General features: G+C 43.2%; 1 protein-coding gene and 1 pseudogene across 1 annotated transcript; both read right to left on the reverse strand.

Annotated features, from left to right (window-relative positions):
* Window positions 1–2,547: 2,547 nt before the first annotated feature.
* Window positions 2,548–14,498, reverse strand: PLET1 (placenta expressed transcript 1). Its single transcript, XM_025358007.1, is given in 6 exon segments — window positions 2,548–2,576; window positions 2,579–2,722; window positions 6,095–6,156; window positions 9,267–9,398; window positions 9,400–9,466; window positions 14,315–14,498. Coding segments are annotated over 6 exon segments (618 nt in total).
* A 7,583-nt stretch (window positions 14,499–22,081) lies between these two features.
* Window positions 22,082–23,168, reverse strand: LOC112607007 (annotated as a pseudogene).
* Window positions 23,169–24,061: the final 893 nt, after the last annotated feature.

Here is a 24,061-nt window from a genome sequence, read left to right on the forward strand (position 1 = left end):
AGAAAGGCAATCAGTATATCAAAGAGATACCTGCACTCTCATGTTTATTGCAGCACTATTCACAACACCCAAAATACGGAATCAGCCTAAGTGCCCATTAATAGATGAATGAAGATAATGTACGTATACACACATGATGGAATATTATTCAGCCCCCAAAAGGACAAACTTCTGTTATTTGCAGCAACATGGATGGCATTGGAGGCCACTATATTAAGTTAAACACAGAAAGACACATTTCATGTTCTCATTCGTATGTGGGAGCTAAAAAAATGTGGATCTCATGAAAACAGAAAGTAGATTGGTGGTTACTAGAGGCTAGGAAGTGGGGGGGAATGGGGAGGATGAAGGGAAGAAAAGAAAATAAATGTATTACCACCGAACTGTACACTTAAAAATGGTAAAGATGGTAAATTATATATGTATATTTTACCTCATTAAAAAAGTTTTTTAGGGCCGGCATAGTGGCTCACATCTGTAATCCTAGCACTTTGGGAGGCTAAGGCAGGCTGATCACCTGTGGTCAGGAGTTCGAGACCAGCCTGGCCAACACAGTGAAACCCCGTCTCTGCTAAAAAATACAAAAATTAACTGGGCGTGGTGGTGCCTGTAATCTCAGCTACTTGGGAGGCTGAGGCAGGAGAGTTGCTTAAATTCGGGAGGTGGAGGTTGCAATGAGCCGAGATTGGGCCACTACACTCCAGCCTGGGTGACAGAGTGAGACTGTCTCAAAAAAAAAAAAGTTTTTTTAAAAGCTTACCTTCTTGTTTTTTTCTTTCCTTTTTTTTTCTTTTTTTAAGAGACAGGGTCTTGTTCTGTCACCCAGGCTGAAGTGCAGTGGCACCATCATAGCTCATTGCAGTCTCAGACTCCTGGACTCAAGTGATCCTCCTGCCTCAGCCTCTCTAGTAGCTAGGACTACAGGTGTGCCACATCTGGCTAATTTTTACTTTTTTTGTAGAGATGGGGTCTCACTGTGTTGCCCAGGCTCCAAATTTGATGTCAGACATGAATGTACGCATATGGGAAACTCAACAAACTCCAAATAGTATAAACTCAAAGAGATGCATGAGACACATTGTAACAGCGGTTATCATTTATTTATCTGTTATTACTACTACTATTAATGCTATTGTTATTATTACACACTAACACAGTGAAGTGGGGCAGTTGTTTTTATCCCACATCCTTCAGCTACTTAAGGGCAGGCCGACTCCGAGACCTGTGGTTAAATGGAAGAGCACAGTCCTTGGAACAGGTCTGTACTCCTGTACTCCTGTCCTGCCTTTCACTAGCTCTGTGATTGAGGCCGGTCGCATAACTTCTCTGAACTTCAATTTTCTAACTTTAATTAATTAATTAATTAATTAATTTAGAGACAGAGTCTCGCTCTGTTGCTAGGCCGGAGTGCAATGTGCAATCTCGGCTCACTGCAACCTCTGCCTCCCAGGTTCGATTCTCCTCTCTCAGCCTCCCGTGTAGCTGCGACTACAGGTGTGTGCCACCATGCCTGGCTAATTTTTGTATTTTTACTGGAGACAGGGTTTCTCTATGTTGGCCAGGCTGGTCTCAAACTCCCGACCTCAAGTGATCCGCCTGCCTCGGCCTCCCAAAGTGCTAGGATTACAGATGTGAGCCACTATGCCGGCCCTAAAAAAACACACACATAGAAGCACACACATATATTTTGCCCATTTCTTAATGGAAATTACTATTAGGGGAAAAATGACCAGTTTGCACTTGAGGGAAATGAAAATTGAGATTGTTTTGCCCTGAAGTCTGGTCTTGAAAACACACATACACTCGCCATTTGATTCATTCTTTAATACCCACACACAAATAATACAATTCGACAAAATTATCTGTATTTTAACCTACTCATTAGAGATTTATATTTGAATGGAACACATTCATTATTCTTGTTTAAAGTATAATTTGTTGTGACAGAAGTGTTTTTATAGCATAGATTTTTTCTATATTGGCTGCTCAGATATGGTTCATTCCTATTCTCTTGCCCTTCAAAATCTACTGGTGTGGACAAATGGGAAGCTGCCAGCAGCCTCAGAGCTATTTCTCCTTTCTCCTTTCTTTCTTGAGTCACATGAGTCACAGAAGTTCCTTGTAACCTGAGTGGGTTTGGTCAGAAATCTGAGATCATCTTGAAAGCAAGGAAAGATTCTTCCCACAGAAACTCAGAGGGTGCAGGGGAATCATTTGGCAGTGAACTAAAGTTGAGATTGGCTGCGGAATTGGCTGCCAAACTGTTCAACCGATAGGGAGAACTCTAGGTGACTACGTTCCGGCCAGATCTAAATATTTACAAAAAGTGTAATATCTGTCCTGAAAGATCCAGATGAACATCTGTGTGACCCAAGCCTACCAATGAGTGCCTCCAGATCTTCGTTTTGGTCTGAAACCATGGCAGCAGAGTTGCACATTTGAGAATGTAAAGCCTTCATTTACACACATTCGGTTCCCAGCACCAGCTTGGAACTGAATGTAGGAGAATGCAGTGGAGGCAGAAAAAATTGTTTCCCTAGATTCCCTTTAGAAGAGAAGTGTGCTGGTGAGAAAGCAAGCAGGATATAAATGGCATCTGTGATGGGGCTGCTGAAGACTCGGTTGACCAAGCTTTCGAGTCTGATACTCTTGGGCGTAATCAAGAGGAAAGGCTTCAAGGCTGAGCTCTGGGGAATCTTGGCGGCTAAGGTTAAGGTTGACACTGGAAAGGCGGTTGAGGGTATGGTTGGCACTGGAAAATGGCATCGGAACCTCTGTTGGGTGCTGGGTGGGCACTTGAGAAAGGAGGCCAATCTGATGGAATGCTAGAGCCAGATTCATGAGCAAAATTCAGTCAACTCTTCTCCAGTGCCAAGTGTTTTCAGAGGAGGGGGAAAGCTGGGGGTTAAACAGAGGGTTAAGTAACAAAAATAAGGAAGAAACACTTTCTACCCTTACGGTCTTCATAGTTCTATGAGATGAGGTGGAGACCTACTGAATTTGTACAACTGCTGCATTTGTTGTTGGGGTGGGTAGTCTCCTCCTGAATGTAATATTGTCTTTAATAGATGAGGTTAATCAGTGCAGATATGATCCAGAATGGCACAATTTTATTTTCTTCTTGCTAATTTCAAGGACTTGTAAGAACTAGATCCCATCCAGACCTCAGGACAGCCATCCCTGCTTTAAAGTTAGTGGAAAGGTGCCCAGTCCAAAGCCCCGACTCTTTCTGTGATTTCTGAGACACTGGTAAGTTTTATATGAAGGGACCTGATCACACGTTGGTTCCCTGAGGTTAACTTGCAGAGAAGCAGAGAAAGCCAGGCCCATAGTCCTGAGGGGTTGTCTGATCCTGGACAAACTGGAGGTTGGCGGGAATACCTCCAAGACTCTGAGTGGACCGTAGGGGGGTCTATAGGGAAGAGGAAGAGACCAGGCATCTGTAATCCCAGCACTTTGGGAGGTGGAGGTGGGTGGATCACTTGAAGTCAGGGGTTCAACCTTATGGCCAACATGGTGAAACCTGTCTCTACTAAGTGTACAAAAATTAGCCCGGTGTGGTGACAGAGGCCTGTAATCCTAGCTACTGGGGAGGCTGAGGCAGGAGAATCGCTTGAACCTGGGAGGCGGAGGTTGCAGTGAACCGAGGTTGTGCTAATGCATTCCAGTCTGGGTGAGAGAGTGAGACTGTCTCAAAAACAAACAAACAAAACAACAACAACAAAACAGGAAGAGGAAGAAGGGGAATGTCCAGGAGTCGACTCCGGCCTGTGGAGTCTTCTTCCTGCCTGGAGGGTGCTTTCCAGTAACGTAACATTGTCTAATCTTTAGCATTTCCCCGGGCCAGATGTTTCTCTGGCATCCCACTAACCCAGAGAGTTGGAATGCAACTACTTTCTTTTTCTTTTTTTTAAACTGGATTTTATTAGCCTGGAGCTAACAAGTCTTGACTAGAAACAAATCTTTTCTTTTCTTTTTTTTTCCCCTTTTTGGCATTTATGTCAGGGAAGCAGGAGCCTAGGAGAGTCAGAGTGACACCATTTAAAAGTCAACTACGTCTTGAAACTAGTAAGCACATTCCTTGCCAGTCACAGCCCATGGTCCTAAGATGTTTACAGTTGAGGAAACAGACCGAAGATACCAACAAGGACATACTCGTATAACAGCAGAAAGTCCAGCTGTCCCAATACCCTTAACAATATATGCTTTCAAGATAATTATAGTTATGCTTTGATGGACTTACACACTAAAATGTCAGGGATAGTTTTCTTTACATCAATAAAGTAATAAATTTTGTCATGCCATCAGCCCATCCACACACAGGCACAGCTTAGTTTTGTCTTTACATAGACAAAGCCCCTCTACAAGAGAAACTTAGAGACAGTGTTCCTCCATCTGCTTTCTGAGAACACCCTGCTCTGTAATGGAGTAGCTTTCAGTAAACTATCTCTTTTCACCACACGCTGCCACTCACCTTGAATTCCTTCCTGTGTGAGATCCAAAAACCCTCTATTGGGATCTGGATCAAGGCCCCCTTTGTCCAGTAACATTTACACAAGGGTTCATCCTGACAATGGCCTTGAGGAAAAAGCTACTATCTGTTTTCTTGCAGAGGGAAATCCACCAAGGAAACAGTTAAGACATTCGTATAATAGTTTCATTAGGCACAATCACTTTACAATTTATTGTTGAATATAATTCTCCCTTTGAACACATTTTGCAATGCGTAACTGGCGGGAAAACAGGCAGCATGCTTTCAGTGTCTGGGGGCTTGTGAGGACCACCCGTTGTTGGACAGTGAGAAAGTCTAATGTTTCTTGTTCTTGGTTGAATCTTGTATTTAAAAAAGTCATTCAAAAACAAGATATTGTTATAGTTTTGATGTAAGTCTAAGAAAAGTGGAAAAAATAGGATATGGAATAGGAGTCTTCTTTTGGCCATTTGCTTTCTGTGTGGCCTTAGACAAGTTACCTACTTTTCTAAATCTCCTTTCTTGAACGTTTTTGTAAATTAAAAAAAAAAAAAAAAAATTAGGCCGGGTGTGGCGGCTGATGCATGTAATCCCAGCACTTTGGGAGGCTGACTTAGGTGGATCGCTTGAGGTCAGGAGTTCAAGACCAGTCTGGCCAACATGGTGAAACCCCATCTCCACTAAAAATATAAAAATTAGCCAGGTGTGGTGGCTCATGCCTGTAATCCCAGCTACTTGGGAGGCTGAGGCAGGAGAATCACTTGAACCCGGGAGGCAGAAGTTGCAGTGAGCTGAGATCGCACTACTGCACTCCAGCCTGGGCAACAGAGTGAGACTCCTTCTCAATTAAAAAAAAAAAAAAATCAAATAGAGACAAAGTCTCACTGTGTTGCCCAGGTTGGTCTTGAGCTCCTGGGCTCAAGGGATCCTTCTGCCTTGGCCTCCCAAAGTGTTGGGATTACAGGTGTGAGCCACCGTGCCCAGCTTTAAATTTGTTATATATAGCTCCTTAGAGGGAGGTTAGAGAAAAGAAAGGGAACAAGGAAGAAGACAGGGGAGGAAACAGGGAGGTGCGAAGCTGGGGGCAACAGCCTGTGAAAAGCTGTGGAAATTCCTAGTGGAGTGGTGGTGGCCAAAGGCCACTTTAAGAACTACAGACATTCTTGCTATTTCTATGTTATCAATCCTTCTTTGTACAACTCCCCAGCCTCTACCCCCAATCCCTTAAAAACCCTTTGGTTAAAGTCTACTGTATCCATGAAGGTTTTGTGTGAGTGGGAATTATTTGTGGAAACTGAGGAAGATGTTTTCACATTGTGTCTATGTGGTATTGAACAGAAACAGCTCCTATGGAAGTGGCGTTTGGAGACACAGATGACCCTGAGAATATAAGGACCTTGGGAATTTGCAGACATCTTGGGGGAGGGTTTTTGTTTTCCAAAGGGCATGGGACAACGGGTTGGGCAAATCTTCTATAGGTCTCAAGGTGCAGGGAGAGTCAGCTGATAGATAGCTGAGCAATGCGTGGTAAGAAGACTCTCTTTTCTAGGGAACTCACAAGGTAATTCTCCAGGCTGACTGAGTTCACTGCCAGATTTGCAAATGGGCTGCAGAGGAAGTCACCTTTTTCTGTCAGCTTCAGAGTAGAAAGTATAGGCAGGGCTCTGGTCTGGACAGAGAAAGCTCTGTGGAGGGCAAATCATTGAGAGATAATGGTGAGGACCTCATGCGGAATTCACAAGTTCAGCTCACATTTCTGACTTCCCAGCCTCTTAATTCTTTTTGTGCTTACTTTCTATATGGCACAATGAGCAGATCATTAAATACTGGTCTGCTTTTTATTGGTAAGATCCTCCATGATCTTGGTCAACTTCCAGATAGCCTCCCCCATTCCCACACACCCACCAACGTCACCACCCTGACTGCCCACAGGCTGGTACACGTACCTCTGGTCTTTGTTTGAGCCAGTTCCTCTGCCTGTAATACCTCTCCTGGTCAATCTGCTCATAGACTCAATGGTAACCTCTATGAAGTTGTTTTCCCCTAGTGTCACTAAGCTAGGCATGACACTCCGTTGCACTGACTTGCTAGGAGCCTCTGTCCCCATGGGAGGACCAACTTCATAAGGCAGGTTCTGTTGTCAACAGTACCTGACATATCATACATAGGTGCTTTATGTTTGCTAAATGACCGGTACCACTTGGTCTGTTATCCTATCAATAAACCCATTATTACATGAGTCCCTTGTTCATACCTGTGTTAGATCATTAATGAAAGGACACCTCATGTCAGTCACTGTGCCTGGTGCTGAGAGGGCAGTGTTTGAGCAAGACGGCCTGGTTTTCACCCTCAGGGCACTTACAGTGTCTTCAGAGGGACAGATTTTAAACAGATGATCAGTTACCTAGGTAAGAATTGATCTGTGATGCACGCTGTGATGAAGGGGAAGAAATTCTAAGGGTGTATAACTGGGAGCTTCTATTTGATTTGGGAGTTCAGGGAATGGTTTCTTGAGGAAGTGTTTAACCTGTCATTATCTCTGTATAGGCCTTGCCTCCCTAACCTCACCTCCCTAACCTCATTGTAACATTCCATGAGTAGGGACCTCTTCCCATCCCTTTTGTGCCCAGCCCACCACTGTGGAGTCCCCTGCTTTCTGCATCCCCCATAATATGTGGGGCTCCACTCCCCTTGACTCAGCCTCGCTGATCAAGGCCATGTAACATGGTATAAACGAGCAGGGAGGCCAGCGTGTTATCGCGGGTGTGGAAGTTAGGAGAGGTCCGGAGAGCACACTGTCAGTGGGATTGGGCCGTTTCTCTTGCAGATGGTCATTGTTTGGTCTTTCATCTCTTGTTGCTTGGAATGTGGAGGCTTTACGATGTGAGATGAAAAGAAAGCCCTTGCCCTAATTGGCCTTGGCTGGCTTCTAAGCAACTGCTGTCACTGGGAGGCTGGATTGTAGTAGCTCCCATTGGGTTCTACTCTTGCAGTCACTCTGTGGGCACAATAGTCCCTCCTCCAAAGCCAGTTAGGTCCGACCAGGCCCAGTGCGTGGAGGGAGAGGGCAGCGTGGTTCGACAGCATCGTCATCATTACCAGCTTCCACAGAGACATGGCTGTTCAAGCTGACACAGCCTGAGGGTCAGACTGGCCCTTTCAGTACAGAATGGAATCTGAAAGCTTTAAGTACTTCCCAGCATGTGTTTCCTAAAGTAAACCTAATGACAGATCCTAGCTGGGAGGAAGATTTGTTGTTAAAGTGTAATGCGATTCCAGGTGACCTTACCTCAGAAGCTGAGTGTGTCCATTTCGTGTGACACTAGCAAGACAGTTTTATTATGCAATCATCACACTTTCTGTTAGCGAGCCATTTCCAAAATGAAGCCATGTTTTAAAAAACGGTTCTCCAGTTTGAACGTAGGAATATGAAACAAAGAGGGTGCTCAGTTCTTTCTGAGGATGTTGAGCATGTGTGTGTGTGTGTGTGTGTGTGGTGTGTGTGTGGTGTCTGTGGTGTGTGTGTGGTATGTATGTGTGTGTTGTGTGTGGTGAGTGTGTGTGTTGTGTATTGAGTGTGGTGTGTGTGGTGTGTGTGTAGTATGTGTGTGTGGTGTGTGTGTGGTGTCTGTGGTGTGTGTGTGTGGTATGTATGTGTGTGTTGTGTGTGGTGAGTGTGTTGTGTATTGTGTGTGGTGTGTGTGGTGTGTGTGTGGTGGTGTGTGTTATGTACGTGTGTGGTGTGAATGGTGTGTGTGTGTCGTGTGTGGTGTGTGTGGGGTGTGTGTGGTAGTGGTGCATGTGGTATGTATGTGTGTGTGGTGTGAGTGTGTGTGGCGTGTGTGTGGTGTATGTGGTGTGTGAGGTATGTATATGTGGGTGGTTGTGTGTGTGGGGTGTGTGGGGTGTGTGTGGTATGTATGTGTGTGGTATGAGTGTGTGGTGTATGCTATGTGTGTGGTATGTGTGTGGTATGTATGCGTGTGTTGTGTGTGGTGTATGTGGTGTGTGTTTGTGGTGTTTGTGTGGTGTGTATGTGTGTGTGCTGTGAGCATGTGAGGTGTGTGCGGTGTGTGTGTGGTGTGTGTGGTATGTATGTGTGGTGTGTGTGTGGTATGTGTGTGTGGTATGTATGTGTGGTGTGTGTGTGGTATGTGTGTGTGCTGCGAGCTTGTGTGAGGTGTTTGGTGTGTGTGGTGTGTGTGGTGCGTGTGATATGTATGTGAGTGTGGTGTGTGTAGTATGTGTGGTGTGTGCGGTATGTATGTGTGGTGTGAGGTGTATGTAGGGTGTGTGTGGTATGTTTGTGTGTGTGTGGTATGTATGTGGTGTGTGTGGTATGTGTGGTGTGTGTGATATGTATGTGAGTGTGGTGTGTGTGGTATGTATGTGCGTGTGGTGTAAATGTGAGGTGTGTGTGGGGTGTGTGTGTGGGGTGTGTGGGGTGCGTGTGGTATGTGTGTGTGGTGTGTGTGTGGTATGTGTGGTGTGTGTGGTATGTATGTGTGGTGTGTGTGTGAGGTGTGTGTGGTGTATGTGTGGTGTGTGTGTGGTGTGTATGTGGTGTGAGTGTGTGTGTGGTGTGGTGTGTGTGTGAATGTGTATGTGAATGTGTGTGTCTGCAAGCTCCTATAGATGGAAGGTGTGGTAGAGCATGTGAGACGGTAATGAAGTGTGGCTGCTGAGTACTGCACATCACATCTGGATTGTATTTTAAGTCTTCCTTGCTTAGTGTAAAACTGCATAAACCCAATATGAAAATTAAAGCCCAAAGCAAAGCAAGCTAAGTTCTTACTGTATCTCCACTTCAGTTATGTTCTCAGATTTAGGAGCTTGCCACTGTGCCTCTAAGACTGTCATGTATTGATCATTCACGTAAAACGTGGAGTTGCTGTAGCAATCTTCATCCGCTCTTTGCCAGAGGCCCAGAGTCACCATTCTTGTCCAAGGCTTTCCTGACCACAGCATAGACGCTGTCATTCACGGAAACGAATTCTGGGTGAAATGGTGAAGACACAATCAGCCGTCTGTTCCCTGTGAGCCAAGCTCAAGGGATGCGGGTGGTGACATCAAAACAAAGCGTGGAACAAGAAAGTTACAAAGAATATGTACACAGAATGCGGTCTCACTTTTGTAAAAGAAGTTGAAAGTCTGGAAGGAAATACATGAAGATTATTGATTGTGGTGATTTCTTGGTAGTGGGATTGTGGATGATTTTTATTTTCTTTCTAGTGCTTTTTGGTGTTTTCCAAATTTTCTACAGTAAAAGGCAGACAAAAGAAAACCTATACCCAGCTCTGGTTTTGCTACACACGGTGGGTGAGATTCTGGGAGTGAATGTCTACCTCTTTGAGCCAGGGCCCATTTCTCAGATGAGAATACAAGCCTGCTTGGTCCTCTTCTCAGGGGGAGTGTGGGGACGGAAGAGGCTGATGCGTGTGGAAAGGCCAGGTGGGCCAAGTAAAAGCAAAACCCTTTTTGTGGTTCCAGAAATGCTGATTCTCTTGGTCTCTGTTGTTAGGGTGTGGGAAGGAGTGCCTTTGAGCCACAGGGGCCCTAACTCCTTAGAGGGTTACCCCAAGTAACTTGTTAATTCCACTTGTTAATTTCAGCCTTTGGCGGTATAATGGAGAGGGCATTTAAAGAAAATATCTGTCTCTCCATTTCTTCCCTTAGGAGATCTCTTCTGAGTGAATTCCTCAATGCTAGGCTATTGTTCTTTCCTGGGCCCTTTCAGCCACGGAAAATTTCTTTAAGGCTTCTCCTTAACAAAGTGAAGCAAATTGATCATGTAACGCAAAAGGATCAGAGTCCTGGATCTGAATTCTGACTCTAACACTTAGGAGCAAGTCATTTCACCTCCGAGCCTCGGCTTCCTTATTGTTCATCATTCACTCCATAAATACTTCTTGCGTGCCCACTTTGCACCTGCCCTGGTTCTAGGTCTGGGGATAATGACGTTATCCTTCATTATCTGAGATCGTGATACCTATCTTGAAAGGTCCTGGAGAATAAAGAGAAGAATGTGAAGATTTTAATACTTGGGGAGTACTGGATACGTTGCAATTGTTATTATGTGACTATATGCACACTACAGTTCTGTGTTCTAGTTGTTAGTTTTGCCAGTCACGGTCGGGTGATGCAGATCCCACAGACCTCGGCTTGCTCAATGAGCACCTGACAGCTGTTCTAGATCTGTGCGTCAGGTGCAGTAGAAGGTGAGCAGAGACGGTGTCATCTAGGTAATCGTCAGTGTGAGCTCTGCACAAGTGTGCCCTGTCCTGCTTTTCCCCTTCCCCTTAAAGAGGTTTAAGTCCTCTTTCTTCCCTCTTAGGCACCCACATTTTCTGGATTTCTGGCCTTAGGTTCTTCTCCTTTAGGTGGCCTTGCAACATGCTGCAGCCAGACCAGACTTCCTTATGCAGCACGTCCATCAGAACACACTCCTGTTCAAACCTTCAAAGGGTCCTTCCTTCTAGAGCATGTCAACATTTCTGCTTTTATATTTCTGCCTCTGGTGTGTTGATTACAGTGTCCAACACATGTTTTTGGACTGTAAGAACCTAGCCTCAGCCTGCTGTTTGTATTCCCACTCTAAAGGCAGCCAGGCTTTCCCTTTTTCTGCAAATGCACCTGCCCCTGATCCTTGCTTACCTTCGGCAGCCTGCCTGAAAGCCTTCCTTCCCTCTCGTCATACATCACATCCCCTCTTCCACTCCAACAGCTTGCTGATGTCCCACCTCTGGACCGATTTATCCCTGTTTAACTCTCATTCTTTTTTTTCTTTTCTTCTTTTTTCTTTTTTTCTTTTTTTTCTGTTGAGTTCTTAATCATATTCTACTTTGTGCTGCATGCTGTGGTTTCATCTGTGTTGGTATCTGGACAGCCCAGTGTTGTGCCTCTGGAGGGCCCTAGGTAACTACTCATTGGTTGATTTTAAAAGTCCTGCATCCAGTGTTGTATAGTGCCCTTAAGGCTTAAAGTTTAGCAAGAAAAGCAAGCAAATCACATCCCTCTTGCCCGTAGAAGTTTTGTTTTTGTTTTTTTAAAAAAAGGCAGATGGTTGCTCAGCACAGTCTTAGTGTAAATGTCACTGTATTAAGGGTTTCTTTCACTGATACCAAAACAGACCCAGGAAACCTGTTCTAAGATGTTGCTTGAGCTGCAGTTGTCTCTTGGGACCTGCCAAGCCATTTATACACGATTTACCAATGTTGACATAGCCCCAGAGTTTAAAAGAATTTCAGAATCAAAATAAGGAAAAGCAATTGGCCTGAATGGCCGTTTACTCAGAGTCCCCAGAAGTCCTGAGTTCTGGCAATAACACCTACAAGGCAATCGTGGAGCCTGCTGTGTAACCACGGGGGTGGGATCTGGCAATTCACATCTCCGTGGGTGAGGATTTTGACCCTCGACTTAAATCATTTGTATCATGAGTCAATTTGCCACGGAGCTTTCACAGCACATTTATTTTAAAATGGAATTGGATAAAGTTTGGGGGTACATGGCATAAGTAGGCATTCAAGGAACCTTAGTTCTTCTCCTCTTTCCCTGTTCCCTTTCCCTGCTCCCTAACGCCTCTGTGGCTGCTGTGATCCCCTTCACCCCAGTGGATCACGTTGACTCATCTTTCTCCTGTCTTTCGACTTTCAGAAGGCTCCCATGTCTCCCCCTCCATAGCATCTTCACATGATAGGTTTCTTTTTTTTTGTTTTGAGATGGAGTCTTGCTCTGTCACCTAGGCTGGAGTGCAGTGACGTGGTCTCAGCTTACTGCAACTTCCACCTCTCGGGTTTAAGCCGTCCTCCCACCTCAGCCTCCTGAGTAGCTGGGATCACAGGCACGCATCACCACGTCTGGCTAATTTTTGTGATTTTTGTAAAGACTACGTTTCGCCATGTTGCCCAGTCTGGTCTTGAACTCTTGAGTTCAAGCAATTTGCCTGCCTTGACCTCCCAAATCGCTGAGATTACAGGTGTGAGCCACCGTGCTCAGTGATAGATTTCTCTTTCTTCCGTTGCATTAGCAAAATCTTTCACCTTAAAGATTTAAGATAAAATCTTTTATCTTAAATGCCAGAGGCTTGTGATCTCTTTTGCAGTAGTGCCTCTGACCCCTCAGGCTCTCCCCCAGGTTGCACATATGTCCGTCCACCTGTGCTCATCTTGAATTACAAGATTATCCTCCCTGCCCTGTCAGGACAATATCGACTGCCTGAGGGAGTGGGACGTAGCTGGCTCCATCACAACTGGAGCACATAGTGTCATTCCTCATTTAAAAGTAAGACAAAAGATAAGCAAGGTGAGTGCGTGAGGCATGCCATGATTGTTCACCTGCTGAAGTCTGAGACCTAGACTGTGAGTGTGGAGATCACCCTGGTGGTCTTTGCAAAAGTTAGTTAGACTTTTAAGAAAGGCAGGATAACACAGTAGATAAGAAGACAGGTTCTGAAGCTGGACAGCCTGGCTGGACAAAAAGCTGTACGAGTTTTGGCTGTGCTATTTAGATTCAAATCATAGCTAGGTTACTTATTAGTGTAAATTTGTAACTTCTCTGTGCCTCAGTTCTTGTCTGTAAAATGATAACAGCATCTACTCCTAAAACATGCCCAGCACATCGTAAGAAGTGTTAGCTCTCATTACTGTAAGGAAGAGTATACAGTGGTTAAAGGCAGGGTCTCTGAAGCTGGAATGCTGGTTCATATCTTAGCTTCACCATTGAAGTAGCTCCGGGACCTGAGCAAGAGTCACTTAGCATCTGTCTCTGTTTCTCATCTACAAAATGGAAATGATAATGGTATCTCCCTAATAGGTCACTATTACATGTAAACACCATATGAAGTGTTATTATTATGAAACTAATTAGAAAGCATATTCCTTGACTTTTAGGTTTGGCTGATTCGAAAAGGGATATATAAAAAATATCTACTGGACACCTCTAAGAAAAGTATTGGATTAAGAATGAACAGACTAAGATTCAAGAGCCAGTTCTATGACTTACTAGAAGGGAGACTCTGGGCAGGTCATTTAATTTCCCTTGGCCTCAGGCTTCTCATACATAAAGTGGGTTAGTAATACTTCCCCTGTATAGTTTATAAGATTTTTTTTCACCCACGGACTAAATGCAGTATACAGTTATCCCCAGCAGCATCATTTTGTCAAATAGATATGAAAAGATTACACACTGGAGGCTGGGTGCGGTGGCTTACACCCGTAATTCCAGCACTTTGAGTGACTGAGGTGGGTGGATCACTTGAAGCCAGGAGTTCAAGACTAGCCTGGTCAACATGGAGAAGTCCCATCTCTACTAAAAATACAAAAAATTAGCCAGGTGTGGTGGTGCGCACCTGTAATCCCAGCTACTTGGGAAGCTGGGGTACGAGAATTGCTTGAACCCAGGAGGCGGAGGTTGCAGTGAGCTGAAATTGTACCGTTACATTCCAGCCTGGGTGATGAAGTGAGACTCTGTCTCCAGAAAAACAAAAACAAAAAGAGAAAAGATTACACACTGGAATGCAATGATTATCCCTTAAAATGATAAAAGTGCCCATTTTATTTAAGTCAGAGGATTTACCCCAAGCATGCTCTTACCGGGACTCAGTGACTCTGGGGTTAGGGCTTTCTCACTCCTGTGGCTTGAGTTCACAAGGAACATGCAGAAATAGCCACCCCCCCAACCCACTCCCTTAATTCTCATTCTTTCTCTTCCTTCCCTTGCTTCCCATTGGGTTCAGAAGACACATGTTTTGTATAATTGCGAGTAACGATAGAGGAGTGTGTTCTGAAATTCTGGTTAATTTCCCTCAGGGAACAAAGTACAGCAGAGAGCATGGCTTCTACTCACCAGAATAGACTGCATTGCTTTCATAGATATGTGAACTGGCCTTGATGTCTAGGGTGATGGTGTAATATTCATCAAAGGTGAAGCAGGTGTTACTGTACCTTATAAAGGTGGCAGAAGAAAACTGCAGACTGAGGCACAGACACATCTTCAGTGGCTGCAGCAGCATGTCATGGAGGACTGCCATGGTCTCAATCTGTTTGGAAAGTGCTAGGCCTGGTATTGGGTAAAACTGACTCACCTCTTGTTTATACGCCAGGGCTTCTGGGTGAAGTCATATGTGCAGATCTTCTCCCTGCCCCTTCTGAATATACATTGGCTTCTGGAATTTGGCCCAAGACATCATCAGTAATGAATCACCAGTCACCATTACCTGTCACCGATGATTTTGCAAATTGCAGTTTTGCTTAGGAAGGGGAATGTCCTGAATATGGTTTTTTTTACACCTCTCATTTCAGCATCTGCTGTTTGAAGAAAGCCATTGAGAAGACGTAAATACCAGCAAGTGAAATTCAGAGTTGTGTAATCATCACATACCTGGTCCATTGAGAAGTTCCGCTCTTCTCACTGCAGGAAACCCAGGCACAAAAACCCTCTTTTCCTGGATTACATACCCTCTTCCACCCCTCCTTAATCAGAGAAGTCTCCAATCCCCAATTCATTTAGTGACTAGCATAGAATGAGAAAGACTATGCTTCTGGACTTACATCTACTTATATATTATTTATATTTATTTGGAAAGAAACAGCTTAGGTTTACCTTGTTCCTGATACATTCTTCCATAACACCATAGCACCAAAAAAAAAAAAAAAATCAGAAAATATGCTTTTTCACATCTCCTTTCTGAATTTTATGACTTACTCACTGAAGAAGAGGAAAGAAATATGCAAGTTTGTGAGTAGAAAGAAACAAAATGTGGATTAGAATCAAGATAATATTTACTATGTGTTCCTTCAAGAGAAACACTGGCAGAATGGTGGCATAAATACCTCTGAAAAATCAACTCCTTCACTAAAACAATGAGAACACTAGCAAAAAATGGTCAAAATAAGTTTTCCAGAATTTTGGAAGTTAACCAAATCCTTGCAACAATCTGGGAGCATTTATTTAAGAAAAATGGTTGAATATCATTAAGAACTATGAGCGTTATGGCATTTCAAGTAGCCCTGGTCACACTCACTTTGCCCCACCTCCATGAGGGCCTTTGCAGCTATGGTAACTCTGAAGATTAGCAAACTAGCAGCTGATGGAAGGAAACAGAACAGGTTTGGAGCTTCCCAAAAAGCCTCATCCCCAGAGAACTGTCACTTTGTGACCTTTTTGGAAGCTGCCTGTAAAGTTTCGTTCTCTGGGCTTTTCTTTATGTGACCTGACTCAGAACATCCTCTGTGTGAACACCTATATTGCTAAGATGTTTGTCAAAAATAGTCAGTTGGAATTTTTCAACATTGTAACGTTCTGAGGCAGCGATTCCAGTTGGGACTAACAAAAGGCTGAGTAAAAACTGTAAAATAACCCCCTGAGGAATGAGATGTCTGTAGGGGGTTTGAAAAGCTTGGACAAATCCCTGGGAATCTAAAAAGCCATGTGCATGTGCAGGGCTACACACATTCCCAGGAAAGACCTGAGAAGCCCCTAATCTCTCACCTCTGGCTGACCTTGAGGCTCTGCACAAGTAAGAAGTGAAGGCTAAGGCAGAGCTGTAAACTGCCTATCCGATCATTGAAGGCATGCCCCAAAACACACATGCAGAAGTGCTTGGCAAAGACTGGGAGACTTGTTGGTTCCAGAGTTATTAGTTCAAGAAATTAAAAAAAAAAATCTCTATTTATTAGCTGGTCAATAAGCAAACAGAACAGAGACTTTGGCGGTTACACATGATAAAGAATACAGACTTCACAGAATTAATTTAAGAAAGTCAGGAAACAGCAGCAGCAACAACAATAAAAAAAAGAACAACGAACAGCAACAAAAACAAACTCAGGGAGGAGAAGGGAGTCTGGTGGTCCAAAGTTGTCACATTGTGTGTGTGTGTGTGTGTGTGTGTATTTATTTATTTTTTTGAGACAGGGTCTCACTATTGCCAAGGCTGAAGTGAAGTGGTGCAATCATAGCTCACTACAGCCTCAAATTCTTGGGCTTAAGTGATCCTCCCGCCGCAGCTTCCCAAGTAGCTGGGACTATAGGCATGTGTCATCACACCTGGTTAATTTTCATAGTTTTTGTAGAGTCAGGGTCTTGCTATGTTCTCTGGACTGTTATTGAACTCCCAGGTGTAAGCAATCCTTGTGCCTCAGCCTCCCAAAGTGCTGGGATTACAGGCATAAGTCACTTTGCCTGGCTTTGTGTTTTTTAAATGTTCAGTTTTGAAGAAAAATTATAAGATATACAAATAAACAAGAAAATATGGCTTATACAGAAGAAAAAAAAACCATCCCAGGTAAACAGAAACTGTCCCTGAGGAAGCCCACACACTGAACTTAACTGAACGTAGATATTAACTCAGCTTTATAAATACGTTCAAGGAACTAGAAGAAATCATATCTAAATAATTAAAGGAAAGTATGAGATTGATGTCTCACCAAATAAAGAATAGTAATAAAGAGATAAAAATGATAAAAAGAACCAAATAGAAATTTCTGCAATGGAAAAGTACAATAACTACAATTAAAAAAAGTCACTAGAAGAACTCAACAGCATATTTGAACTGGTAGAAGAAAGTATTGGTGAACTTGAAGATAGGTCATTTGAATGCATTTAACAAAACAAATGCAAGACTTGTATACGGAAAACTATAACAACACACTCAGGATAGTCAAAATGATCTTGAAAAACAAACAAAACTCAGCAAAGTTTGAGGACTCACAGTTCCCAATTTTAAAACTTACTGTGTAGCTACAGTAATCAAGATAGTGTGGTACTGACATAGGATAGACATATAAATCAATGAAATAGAATTGAGATGAAACATATCCACACATTTATTATTAGCTGGGTTTTGATAAGGGTAACAAGACAATTCAATGGGGAAATAAATGGTACTGGGTCAACTGAATATCCACATGCAAAAGAATAAAGTTGGAGCCCTACTCATACCATATACAAAATTAACTCAAGGTGAACCAAGGGCCTAAATGTAAAACTATAAAACTCTTAGGAAAAAACATAGGTATAAATCTTCATAATCTTGATTTAGGCAACGGTTTATTAGACATGATGCCTGAGGCAAAAATAAGTAAAGAAAAAATAGATAAATTGGACTTCAAAACTAAAAGCTTTTGTTCTTTGAAGGCCACTATCAAGAAAGTGAAAAGGTCTGGGCACAGTGGCTTACGCCTGTAATCCCAGCACTTTGGGAAGCCAAGGAGGGTGGATCACCTGAGGTCAGGAGTTCGAGACCAGCCTGGCGAACATCATGAAACCTCGTCTCTACTAAAAATACAAAATTAGCCAGGTGTGGTGGCATGTGCCTGTAATCCCAGCTACTCAGGAAGCTGAGGCAGGGGAATTACTTGAACCTGGGATGCAGAGGTTACGGTGAGCTGAAATTGCACCACTGCACTCCAGCCTGGGCAACAGAGTAAGACTCCATCTCAAAAAAAAAAAAAAAAAGTGACAAGATAATCTACATCATATATCTGAAAAGGGCCTAGTTTCTAGAATATATAAAGAATACAACTCAACAACAAAAAGACAAATGTCCCAATTTAAAAATGGGCAAAGATTTGAATACTTTCTCCAAAGAAATGTACAAATGGCCAATAGGCATGCGAAAAGGTGCTCAACATTATTAGTTATTAGGAAAATGCAAATCAAAACTTGAGTGAGATACCTCTTTACAGCTAGAATTATTGCTATAAAAATGACAGATAATAATAAGAGTTGGCACAGATATGGAGAAGTTGAACCCTCATTCATTTCTGGTGGAAATATAAAATGATGTAGCCACTTTAGAAAACAGTTTGGCATTTCTTCAGAAAGCTAAACATAGACTTACTATTATATGGTCCAGGAACTCCACTCCTAGGTATATACTCAGGAGAATTAAAAATGTATGTCCACACAAAAACTTGTACATAAATGTTTATAGGAGCATTATTCATAATAGCTAAAAAGTGGAAACAATCCAAGTGTCCATCAACTTATGAATGGATAAACAAAATGTGGTATGTTCTTATAATGGACTGTTGTTCAGCTGTAAAAATAAATCAAGTACCAATACATGCGACAACATGGATGAACCTGAAATGACTGTGCTAAGTGAAAAAAGCCAGACACAAAAGACCACATATTGTATGCTTCCATTTCTATGAAATATCCAGAAGCAGCAAATCCATAGAGACACAAAGTCATTGCCAGGGACTAGGGATGGTGCGGGAAATGGGAAATGACTATGACTGCTCATTGATTTGGGGTTTCTTTCGTGGATGTTGGAAATGTTCTGGAGGTAATTAGTGGGGATGGTTTCACAACCTTGTGAATGTACTAAAAACTACCAAATTGAATTTTATGGTGTGTGAATTATATCTCAACAAAATTTTTATTTACATAATATGTTATGTAGGCAAGTTGGGGTAGCAGAAATAATGTGACAGGACTTTAGTATTGGGTCCTGTTCAGAATCCTTGCTTTGGGAGAGTTTTTAAACTATCTGAGCTTTAGTCTCCACTTCTAAAATTAAGGCATTAATATCAATCTTACCTACTTTTATGTATATTAAGTGAAAGGTGTATGTAAGCTGTTTTGAGCTGGGTCTGGTGCACCCCTATAGTCTCAGCTACTTGAGAGGCTGGGGTAGGAGAATTACTTGAGCTTAGGAGTTTGAGACTAGGCTGAGCAACATATTGAGACCTCCATCTCAAAAAAGAAAACAAAACAAACCCCAAAACCATTTTAGGGAACAGGGTGGGCCTGACATATAATATAAATTTTTAACAAATGTTAATTCATTTTCTACCTTTCTTCCTTTCTTCTTCCCTCTTTCCTAAATTTATACAGATCAGGATGGTAGAAAATAAAATATAGGAGTTCTGCTATTGATATGGGGATGATGGTCTAATCTCCTTATGAACTGGGGGACATGGGATTGGGGGATGGGAAACGACTCAGAAGGGAACACTCTGATTTATGTAGAATTGTTCCATGCATTTTCTGCAAGATGGGGCTCAGCCCAAGAGAGGGCCTGTGTGAAGACACTGGCATGTCCTCTAGGGAGGGGGGGCGTGTCTACTGGCCTATAGCCCTACGGCTATAGGGACAGCTGTTCATAAAACAAAATTGTTCTTTGAATCAAGCTGGAAAGGACTTGATTTTTCTTGAGGACAGGGGACCAAAAGAAAACAAGTTTTGAAATAAAATACACATTTTTGGGGCCTCCTTGTATATTTCTTCAGCCCCTTTTCTACAATTCTGGACTGTAGTTCCTGGAAATTCACACTTTCAAAAAGCCCCATCAGTGATTCTTGGATGGAGCTTTTGAAACATGCATGCATGTTCAAGTCACCGGAAGCATCTTGCTAGTACACAGATTCAGTGTGTCTGATATGGGGCCTGAGATTCCTCATTTCTAACAGGCTCTTGGGTGATACCAGGAAGTTGCTGATCCATGGACCACACTTTGAATAGCAAGCGTTTAGCAGCTGGTTTGAGTAAACCAGGTTAGAATTAAATGCCAGACTAATCAAAGTTGGAAAAGCTAGGTTCCATGACTGCCCTGTGCACCCCAAGCCTGCCCGTCTGCCTACAGCTTTATATGCAGAGGCTCTTCATGCGGTAGAAAGTCTGGTGGGTGCTTCAATGCCTTGTTGGTCTCCCTGGGAAGGAGAGCTGTCAGAGAGGAGGAAGCAGTTGGCTTTCCAAGGTCAAAGGCTAATGGGAGATTCTCCGAAATTCACCAGACACGACCAGTGATGGATGCAGGGATCATTTGTCTGAGGGGCCCTGGGGTTTTTGATGTGTCTCTTGGGCATGTCAGCGGTGTGACGGATGCAATATGGTGAACATGAGGAAGGGGCGCAGATGTTAAGAGTCCAAGAGACCTCCATTGGAATCCTGCTCCTCACATTGTAACCTTGGACTGTACTTAACCTACCTGAGCCTCAGTTTTCTTATCCGTATTATGGACAGACTTTGACCAACCTTGCAGGATTGTGTTAAGGTTTAAAAGAGGTAATGCATGTAACATGCATGCCACAGAGTCAACACTCTAAGAGAAGTTTTTTACCACCGATGGCAAGTATCTGTGTTAACTCGAGGGACAAGGGTGACCAGGGAGCTGGGGGTAGCTGGAGAAGTTTTACTCTCATTTGTTGACCCACAATGGATGCTCAAGTCCACATATATTGATTTAGGAGCTAATTGGGTTGTGCCTCTGGCTCTTTGGTTCAGCATTGTGGGTGTTATGCCTTTGAATAGCCCAAAGTGAGAGTCCCTGTGCTTTAGGGATAGCCCGTGGTCAGCTTTTGAAAAGATGCATACCATTCTTCTCATTCCCCGAGGCCTTACAAATTCTCAGAGAGAGGGAACATGCTGTTATGTATTAGATTAAGTATTTTCAAGCAGGACTGGCCCTAAGAGATAATTTTAATCTAACTCCCTTAATTATGTCTGAGAAAACTGAGCACAGAAAAATTAAACAACTTGCCCCAGGCTTAAGAACCACTTAGTGACAAAGTCAGGGCCAGATCCCAGCCTCCTTCCCACCGGCTGGGGATTCTCTCCACCGGACAGCTCTACTACCTAGGGAATACACGTGTGCTCTGCTTAGCATTTCAGATTCAGATGTATTCCAGATACAGCACATTTTAATTTTAATATGCCGTGTGTATATTTTGTTGTACATGTGGGACACATACCTCATCTACTTACATTTGATAGAACTTGGAGAGAAGTTTATCACAGCAATAGTTAATTGTTCTGTCTTTGCTCAAGACTTTTTGTTGATCATATTTGTGTCTTCGTTTAATCCAAAATTGCGTGTCAAGAGCACAGCTGGATCTGCACTGTGCTTTACTTGTGTTGCCTTGTTGGCCTGCCAGGGTCAGTGGACTGGGGTTGGGTGGTTGAGCTGCTCCAGGTCACAAGGCCTTCTGGGAAAATAACCCCTGCTTTATAGCAATTATTGCCAAACTCTAGGCTGGCAATGATCTTGATCAACTGTTTGCCTGTTTTCATGGCATGACAGAGATGAGGGCAAAATTATGACATTTTTAAAAAGAAAGAAACATTGATTTGGTTTAAAGGCCTGCCTTTTATTTTGACATTATAGCTTTATGATGTTTTGTTGTTCTTTCTTTTATGAAACTATGATCATTGTAGATTATAGATGGTAGATTTTCCCTTCCTTCAGCTATTTATTTATTTTTTTATGTTTGCCTTGCACTAATAAACTCTTATTTCATTCAAATTAGAGCAATAATCTTCCATACATAAGTATCTTCCCTGCCCAATAATTCAAAGAAAAAAATCCAAAATGATTAATAAAGAAAAATATAAGAATTAACAGTCCCTTTAAATTTGTTTTAAATATTTTTAAGGTTTAAAAACGGTTTAAAGTTTGTAATTCCTAGTAGGAAAACATTATCTGAATGAATGGCAAACCACGGTAAATGCTTCAGCTGCATTTGGGGGAGAGGGATATGGATTATCTTCAAAGCACCCCAGCTCTCTTGATGAGAAGATCAGAGGTACACTGGTTTGTATTATTGCGACATCCATAACGTGATCTAGGTTGCTTTTCCTTCAGCAAGGTCTTTATTTATCAGAAGGACATTATGCTTGACCTCCAAATTTGGCTGACAATTTACTGATAAGATTCATAACCTTTGGGTTGCTCTGGTATTGTGACATATTTGCTGGGTTCTGAGCCACATCCTGGAAGAGGCCACCGTAACTTCTGGATCCTGCATGGCTGCAAGAACCGCTGGATCACTAAGAATTTCATTGAGTCCAGGGATTCCGGCCATCCCAGGCATGCCCCCTCCCATTCCAAGCATTCCCCCAGGAAGTCCACCTGGAGAAGAGCCATACTGAATTCCCGACTGTCGTCTGGCTTCTTCCTCCCTCTGGGCTCTCTCATGCTCTTCTCGAGCCTTCTTAACTCTTTCTATTCTTTCTTTGATCTCTCACTCTTCACGTTTTTGCTCATACTTTCTCCCATGTTCTGCAATGTCTGTGCCCTAGGCTGAACTTCTTCCAGCATTATACTAGCATCTTCGTCATAATCCAATTTACAGGCAAGGGCAAGATCATGTACTGCTTCTTCCCAGTGGCCTAGAGGTCTGTGTGCTTTCCCTCACCACTTGTAAGGCTGAGCTGAATCAGGATTTATTTCAATGACTCTGTCACAGTCTCGGATGGCAGCATTTGGCTTCTGTAAGTTGACAAAGAAACTGGCCCTCTTGGCATGCAAAATGGCCAACTGAGGATTCAGCTCGATGGCATCTGTGAATAAGTCAATGGCTTTCTGTAGTTCACCGTCATTTAGGGCTTCAATAGCAGTCACTTTCTTATCATTTGCCTGATCCATCATCTCTTCCATTATCTCTGCATTTTCATCTCCCATTTCTTGAGGGGCATCAGGGTCTGGTTCAATCACAGCTTCATTATCAATTTATAGATTACTTTTCTCACGTGATGGTTCGTCTGCCTTTAAGTCTTCCTCCACCTTCTTCTTACCAGGTTTTTCTTTCTTGGTATTTTCTTCTGATTTAACTTTCTGAGTAGCAGGTGGTAGTTTACCCCCCATGCTCTCCACCCACTCCCTCAGGAAGTACATTTCCTCAATGTGCAGAATGCTCGGATCCTGCTTACATATTTTCACAAAAGCCCGAAGTGCGTTCACTTTCCAGGGGTCCATGGTCGGGAGGCGGTGGATGAAGAAGCTAAGGTGCTGTGGCCCAGTCCCAGGCCTAGGCGCTGGCTCAGTGTGACCGCGCAGAAGGGGGCACCTATTTATTTTTTAAATATCCTTATTTAACAAAATGAAAACTTGGCACCTATCTAGGTGCCTAAAACCCAAAGTCTTGAAATCGGAGCTCTAAAAAGATTTACTTTGCAGCATAACTTCCAGAAATGCCTTGCCTCGCTGTGGCAAAAAGCAGGAATTGCTCGCATTTAAGTGGGAGTAGGGAGGTTATGTCTCAAGAAAGGTGTTCAGGGACCCCTTTCTCACTGAGTGGGAGGTTGGATCTTTTAAGCTCCTCTTCCCAACATTAGAATCAGTCATCCCCCCAAAATTGGACATCGATTTCAGTCATTTTTAGGCAGAGATCAGTGTTGAGGGCACTTTGTGGTTGAGTGAGAGCAGGGGTTGGTGGGTGAGAAAGTGAAATCAGACAAGAGAAGTTGGGACTCAGAGCTTCCCAGTCCCCAAACAGAAGAGGAACTGGGAAGTCTCTCCAGCTGCGGAAGAGGAAGGTTTGGACACTCTCTTTACATGGCCAGTGTGGCTTCTTCCTTTGAGAGGCAAGAACTCACTGCTCGAGAGGAAACCCACTGCGGGAACCCGGAAGAAAACCAAGTCCGCCCAGGTCAGTAACTGGAAACCAAGTGGTTTTTCCTCCGTGCTGCATAGCTACACTTAGAAATTTCACGGAAAGGTGTGACATTTTATCAAGACATTTGACTGCACTGCTCCTGCTATTTAACCAGAGGATTCAGTAGAAAACAGACAAACAAACAAACAGGACGGTTTAATGAGTGAGACATGAATTGGAAGAGGCAGGATGAGCTGTGGGTTCCTGTGGTGGT

This window comes from Theropithecus gelada, chromosome 14 (assembly GCF_003255815.1).
Source record: "Theropithecus gelada isolate Dixy chromosome 14, Tgel_1.0, whole genome shotgun sequence".
In the NCBI taxonomy this organism is placed as follows: domain Eukaryota; kingdom Metazoa; phylum Chordata; class Mammalia; order Primates; family Cercopithecidae; genus Theropithecus; species Theropithecus gelada.